We start from the raw sequence: 7,552 nt of genomic DNA, 5'->3' as shown, positions 1-7,552 counted from the left end.
TCTGCCCCGCCCCCCGAGCCCGGGTCGCCAGCCTCCGCTGACCAGAGCTCCCGCGAGGGCGCGGGGGCCGGCTCGCTGCCCCTTCCGGCCCGCGGGCTCCGCTCGGCTCTTCGCGGCGGAGCTCGGCCTTCGGCTGTTTCCGGAGCTCCCGGCGGCGGGCGGCAGAGGCGCTGCGGGCGCGGGCTGCAGATGTCGGACCCACGGGCGGCTGAGGGGCCGGGCGTCTGGAGCCCCGCAGCCCGCCGAGGGCCGGCGCGCGGCCCCGGGGACGGCTCGGGAGTGGAGGGGAGCCAGGCGGCCGCCTCAGGTACGCAAGGCCGGGCGCCGGCGGGTGCGTGCCGTCGGCCTCGGGGCCCCGCGCTTCGGCGCGAGGCTCGGGCGAGCTCCGTCCGGCGATGCCTGGAGGAGCGGACCGGCCTGGGGGGAGCACCTTCGCGCGCGGAGCCCCTGCCTCGCCTCTGCCCGGGCCGCGACCCTCCTGCGCCTAGTACCCCCATCCCGGCCGCTGCCATTCTCCGGGCTTGCTCTTCGCTCGAGATTATTTTCTACTTCTGTTTTCGAAATACCTTAGTTCCTGCCCGCTTCCTTTCTTAGATCAGCCCGGGTGGTAGTGACCGAGCTGCTGTGCCCCCGGCGGCTCTTCAACCTTCAGCATACGCCCGCCCGTCACTCCTTGGCTGCTGACCCCCGACCACGCCGCCCTGGCTGCCCCAGGGTTTCTGGGTACCCGCCCTGATCCTCACCTCTGTCTCAGGTCCCGACCTTCTTCCACGCGCCTCTCCGCCCGCATCCGAAGAGGGAACCTCGCCTTCATCTGTCCAGAATCCTATTTGCTCTAGCCTCTTTCCCTCTCCTCCACGCCCTGCACCTAGGCCCCCCGCACATCATCTTGCATCCTTTTCTGTCCATCAAGAGTGGGCGGGATGAAAAGCAGAGTTGGAAGTTGTGTAGGCTCTGGGGTCTCTTTGAATGAACATAGCGGCCAAGGCAGGAAATAGCGTCCAAGTAGGAACGTTGGCGACCTGCCTCATTCTCCGGGACCCTCTTCTTGTTCAGGTGACTTATCTCGTTTCTACCCACGCTAGTTTCCTCCGTGTGGATTGCTACATTGTTCGAAGGCGAAAGTGTCCCGCGGTTGCACTTTTACGTTTCACGTCTCCTTATCTCTACACGGAATGCAACTGAAAAGATACTCCTTTGAAATACAGAAGGGCAGGTGGAGAGAGAACTGGTCTCCCCAAGTAGCAAGTATGAATTAACTTTCCAGTTCTGAAATTAAAATCGACCCCATATAGTACAGGTGGTCCATGGAGCCTGCGTTGGAGGCTGATTCTTTCATTTACTTGGGCAAGTTATTTTTCTGTTTGTTTCCTCATCTATACACTGTAGTACCTGCCTGAAAGACTGCTGGGAGGATTGCATAGACCAGTGTGTATGAGGCGCTTGGTGCCTAGCCCAGGGTATGCAGATTACTGGTGTTCCCCATTACTGTGAGAGTAAGGTCTGTTTTTGCGCACTGAAACTCCATGTGCGGTCAGAGGTGTTCTTGAATGTGTATCTTCCAGCATGGTGACTTTCTTTGTCTTTTTCTTCTGTCCTAAATAGCTCCTATTTCCTAATGGGCCAAAGTACTTGGGACACACACACACAAACCCCTTTGAATCACCCAGCTTTTTCCTTTTCCTGTGACTTTATGTTCTCTTACTTTAAAACGTTTAACAATTTTTGGCTTTTTCCTTCTTACGAACTCTGATGCTTTGTAGTAAATCAGAAATTTTAAGCCTACTTTCTGAAAGATTGAGCAAATGAACACTCAGAATGTCTCATTAACATCTGTTCCTTGCATCTATCAATATTTATAAATTAAGGCTTTTTTTTTTACTTCCTCTTTAGATCTTTGTGGCAAATATACCCAAGCACTTTAAATATAAAGGCCTTAAGAATAGTCCAGAAATGTGTTGGAGGATAGTGGGTTTGTCTCTGAGTGTGTCTCCCCCCAGCCCACCCCTTGTAATTGGTTCCTGCGTTCACATTTTCCTCCCAGGACTTGATAGAAATACTTAGGATTACTTCCTTCCTCTTGCCCTCAGAAAGCAGGGTGAGTGTTGTTTCTTTTATGTTGTGTAGGGGTTTGTTATTGTGGTCCGGAACAACCTCTTCCCCTTAAGGTAACATTTGTTGTTAATAAAATAGCTAATAAAATAATAGTAATGAGAGCTTACAGTAATTGAATGCTTACTCTGTGCCAGAATGTGGAAAAAGATTTCCTTGTATTATCTGACTTAATCCTGTCAACAGTCATTTCCTCCCCATTTTACAGAGCAAGCTACAGCTGAGAGAGGTTAACTTACTTGCCCAAGTTAGGTGTGGAGTTTTCACCATCTGTATGAAATTGTTACTTTGTTTTGATGAAGTTCCCAATAGTATATTTATTTTTTGGCCATTAATCAAGCATTGATATTCTCGGGCAGGTAATGGTCTTTGCCATCAAGGGGTTTTTAGTTTGGTAAAATGAGAGTGCCAGGAAGAAAAATCAACAATTCAAAACTTCATATAATTGGGTGTCTTTTATTGCAGTTGTTTATGTGCGTACCCCCAAGAAGTCGGCTGGAGGGTGGAGATAGAGCCTATCTTGTCTATTTCTCTCCTTGATGTTGTGTCCTAGGTGTTCTGGAAATGCTTGCCAGATTGTGAGACGAAGTCTCAACATACATAGAGATTTGAAGGAGCATCCAGTGCGTATCAGGAATGTTCTTTAGGTTAAAGCAGTGGTTCTCAACTAGGAGAGATTTTGCCTCTCCTAGGGGACATTTTGATTGTCACTTGGATTGGGAAGGAGAGGAAGCGCCATCACTGAGATACTGAGACTCAGAAACTTCCCTCCATGTATAGGAAAGAAGTAAAATATTAGTTGCTCAGTCGTGTCCAACTCTCTGCGACCCCATGAACTGTAGCCCATGAGGCTCCTCTGTCCGTGGAATTTTCTAGGCAAGAATATTGGAGTGGGTTGTCATTTCGTTCTCCAGGGGATCTTTCCAACCCAGGGATCGAACTGGGGTCTCCTGCTTTGCAGGCACATTCTTCACTGGGTGATCCACCGGGTGAACATCCTCCAGTGCACAGGACTGCCCCCACACAGAGGATTATCTGGTCCCAGGTCAGTAGCGCTGCTATCGAGAAATCCTGAATTAGAGTTAAGCTGGGTTCCAAAGCGCTGTGGACAGCATGCATTTGCCTTAGCTCAGAGGTGTGTAGGCTTGGGAGTAAACTCAATACGCAGCTTCAAATTAGGAGTTTGATTGAATCCTTGTGCCGCCTTCCTCTGAAAAATGACCCAATGAGTAAGCAATGGAGTAACCAATAGAGACCTAAAAATGAAATCAAGAGGTTTCTGTCATCCTTTCTTAGAGGGAAAAGTGCAGTAAGAAATGAGATTGGACATGCAGTTGTTATTGAATTAAGGGTTTAGATGTCTCAGTGTGTCTTATTCTTTCAAAGCAGGAATTTATAATTATCCAGAATAACTGTGACTTGTTTTTTCAAAGTATTCTCAATAGAGACTACCTTTTCAGGGTCTTCATATTTGTCAGCTGAGGTTTTGATTATGAACTAAGAAAAATGTTGATGTTCTGAACTAAGCTCTCCAGTGGTCATAGTGTTCTTGTTGCTTTATGAACTGTAATTATTTTTAATAGTCTTTTATTTGGGGCACCTGGGTCCTTCAATTCCCAAGAGGAGAGAGTGAGCACTCGTTATAGAGTGAAACTGAGGCATACGTTACATCACTTAAGAACAGCTCTTTTCATTCTTTCATGGCTTGTTTGTTTGTTTGTTTGTAGTTTAGGGAGCTTTGGGGAAAATAAAGGGCTAAGTCTGTTATAACCTTGAAGTCAGCAGTAGAACTTGGTCTGTTGTATATGACCCTGAGCTATCAACTCATGTAGACCGTCAAGGACTGCAAACAGGTCAGGTGAACTTGAACTTGTTTGTTATTCGTATGTAGGACTTAGAACAGTGCAATAAGTCTTTCTCCAGTTTTGGAAATGTTGCTTATCTGTGGCTATTTCAATTTCAATTAAAATTTTAAAATTAGTAGTTATCGTGTTGGATGGAGCAAAAGAGTGGATGTCCATGCCAAAGAGTCCCTGTGGTTTTGGGGTTTCTATTGTAGTTTTATATCAAAAGAGTATAAATTGCTTCTGCCTGTGGTTATTTCTTTTTTTTTGCAGCAGTTGTGTTTTTATGCGGTTGAGGTGGTCCATTTAGTCCCGTCATAATTCTGTTTGTAACGGTACAACCGAGGTTTGTAATCTGAATGACCATGGAGTGTGACCCACTCCCGAGGGCTAAGGAGAAACTGGATCACATGAACGTGGTCTCTGGATTTGGTTGGACTCTAAACTCAGCTGGTTTCTTTTCGTTTAAGCTTCTTGAATCTATAACCATGTAACCTGCTTTTGGTTCCTCTGTAGTTGAATCTAAGAGGCTAGGCTAATTATCTCTTCGCCACCTGTTTAGTGAAGGAAAAGTCCTATGAGACCTATTCTGAAGAACCCTGAAAAAGCCGGCGTTTTGGTTCTCTTTGTAGAGAGTACAAAGTACACACTACATTTAAACACTACATTTAAATCTGTAGCATGACCAGAATGTCTAAAACCTTATTCTGGTAACATAGAAAGAAAACATATTTTTTAAATTGTCAGATATAAAATAAATTATTTTAAGAAAATTTATTTTTTCCTTCTCACTTTTGCTATAAAGGCCATCAATTCAAAATTGAGTTATTCTCTCTCTCTCTTTTTCTTCCTTAGTTTTTTTGGTCTCATCGTGTGGCATGCAGGATCTTAGTTCCCCAACCAGGGATTGAACCTGTGTCCCCTGCAGTGGAAGCTTAGAGACTTAACTACTGGACTGTCAGGGAAGTCCCTAAAAATTGAGTTATTCTTTTTTAAAATTGTTTTTGGCTGAGCCACATAACTTGTGGGATCTTAGTTCTCTGACCGGGGATTGAACCTAGTCCTCAGGCAGTGAAAGCAATGAGTCTTAACCACTGGACCGCCAGGGAATTCCCTAACATTGAGTTATTCTTGAGTTTCCCGTTTCTTCTTTCTGTTCATTGTTTCCAAGACTTTGGCCTTTCAGTTACCACTGTCAGAATTTTTGCCACGTTAGAGAGTACATTCTAATGGTTATTTTTTTTTCTTTAAATTGATGTTTAAAATATTGTTTCATTCTAAATAATATTCATAATATTACTAGTTTGATGCATCAGTTTTCCTAAGACATATGAAAATAAATACCATTCAAATAAAAAACACTGTCCTAAGTACCATCCAAATTTGCAACACTTGTCCTGGTTTCTCTGTTCTCTTCTAGAAATACTTGTAGAATTGGTCTACATTTGGCTGACATAGTAAAAGCTATACTATAGAGAAATTGGCTTTTTCTTCTTTATAGTGTTCTTAACTTTACTAACTAAATTTAGGAAACCTAAAAAGCTGTGTTTGTAATTGTTTTCTTTCTCTGTAAAACAGGACTGTATCTTCAACACTTTAAACTTCTGGAAATAAACTATATTTCTTCTTTTCTTCCTTCCTGCCTCTTTAAATCCAATTACAAGTTATTTTAACAGTAGTTCTTATATAATTTAGTGAATATCTTTAACCTTAAAAATCAAAAGCAGTATCTCTTTTCACTCTTTTCCCCTGCATATATTCAGTCTTTCAGATGCTATGGGAAGTGGCTTTTCACATATGAAAGATGCTCAGCCTAACTCATTGTGAGGAAAGTGGAAGTCGTAACTGTGTTGGGTAGTTTGATGTCTCACTGGTGATAAGGGTGTGCAGAAACAAACACTTTCATGCATTGCTGAAGGGGGTGGAAATTGGTACAAATGCTATGGAGGGCAATTTGTCAATATCTTTCAGAATTACAATATATGTCCTTATTGCCCCATTTTTTCCAGGAGTTTATCCTATAGATCACACACCTGTTTAATTAAAACAAATACAAGTTTATTATAGCATTGCTTGTAATGGTGAAAGATTGGAAAAAACATAAATGTCCATCAATAGGGAACTGGTTAAATGAATTATGGAATACACTGCCAGTGAAATATTAACCAGCTGTGGAAAGGAATGAGGAAGTTTGTTATATATAGTTACGGAAAGGTCTCTGAGATGTAAGTGGAGAAAACAAAGCATGTGTTAGGATGTCTAGTATGTTCATTATTTGTATGAAAAAATGTATATATATATTTTTTTCTTTTTATGCACACACTTTTTTAATGTAAAATATCTCTGGAAGACTACACAAAACCTAATAACATTGGAGGTAGGGACTGAGAATGGAGGAAATTTTCTCTGTATACCTTTATGGTTTTTGAATTTTGAATAATGTGCATATATTACGTATTCAGAAAAACTATACACAAGTATGTTATGAGATTCTTCACTGTGTTTATTTTGTAAGTTACAGCCATTCTACATATCTCTTTTTGCTCATCAGGAACTGACTTCTGGACTTTTTTCTCTCAGATGAAATTTCTATGAAATACAGTTTGCAAATCTGCTTAGGGATTATTTTCTTACTTTTTTTAATTGAAGTATAGTTGATGTATAATACACAGATTACAGGTATACAATATAATGATTCATAATTTTTAAATGTTATACTCCATTTATAGTTATTATAAAATATTTGCTATGTTCCCCATGTTGCACAATATATCCTTGTTAGCTTATTTTATTATGTTACTCTTTAAATCCACTTCTGTCTTCCTTTGTTGTGCTGTGCTGTGCTTAGTCTCTCAGTCGTGTCTGACTCTTTTGCGACCCCACAGACTGTAGCCCACCAGGCTCCTCTGTGCATGGGATTCTCCAGGCAAGAATACTGGGGTGGGTTGTCATGCCCTCCTCCAGGGGTCTTCCCAATCCAGGGCTCAAACCCAGGTCTCCCACATTGCAGGCAGATTCTTTACCATCTCAGCCACCAGGGAAGCCTTATCTTTGTGCTAATTTTCATTTCTGTCTTAAAGTTCAATGTTATCGAAGTATTCATTATGACTCACTACATACAGAGGCTTACACTGTTTTCCAGTGACTGACAGAAGGCAGACTTTTAAAGTTTCTGTTTTGTTTCCATTTTATTCACTAAGGTATCTTCAAACTGAAAAGGGGCGAGGCAATGCAGGTTTCTGTTTTGAGTAATGGCAGACTAGATAATTGGGGTTAGTTATCCCACTGGAGACAATTAGGAGATAATTGTCGAAATATAAATATCTGCTTAAAGATCCTGGAGATTCATTACTCAGGTAATGAATGATTATTAGACTGTGATCCATGTGAGGGCAGAGAGAGAGGGGACCGAGGATCAGAGTTCAATTTGGGGTTCTTCTCTCCTCTGAGAGGATATGCTGGACTCGTAAGTGGACAGACTGAATGACAAGACTGTGAAAGCATGTCTCTGAATTAAAGCAACAGGGATTAATCAAGTAGGGGGAAGCGTTTCTCTGGGCTAAAATCTTGAAAGGCTATGTTCTAGAAGTAAGGGT

General features: G+C 42.7%; 1 protein-coding gene across 3 annotated transcripts in view; it reads left to right on the top strand.

Annotated features, from left to right (window-relative positions):
• The first annotated feature begins 97 nt into the window (after window positions 1–97).
• The window catches only part of TMED8 (transmembrane p24 trafficking protein family member 8), a 32,978-nt gene continuing 25,523 nt past the window's right edge, over window positions 98–7,552 (top strand). For 2 of the 3 annotated variants that reach the window (XM_027552527.1, XM_027552526.1), the window contains exon 1: window positions 98–307. In XM_027552527.1, coding sequence (XP_027408328.1) covers window positions 190–307 — 118 coding nt within the window. In that variant the 5' untranslated portion in view covers window positions 98–189. Of the gene's footprint in view, window positions 308–3,085; window positions 3,158–7,552 lie in introns of those variants that run through there. The other variant, XM_027552529.1, reaches the window with a different exon arrangement.

The sequence above is a fragment of the Bos indicus x Bos taurus genome, chromosome 10 (assembly GCF_003369695.1).
Source record: "Bos indicus x Bos taurus breed Angus x Brahman F1 hybrid chromosome 10, Bos_hybrid_MaternalHap_v2.0, whole genome shotgun sequence".
Lineage (NCBI taxonomy): Eukaryota > Metazoa > Chordata > Mammalia > Artiodactyla > Bovidae > Bos > Bos indicus x Bos taurus.
Note: the sequence above shows the minus strand (reverse complement) of the source record. Positions and strands in the feature narration are given on the sequence as shown.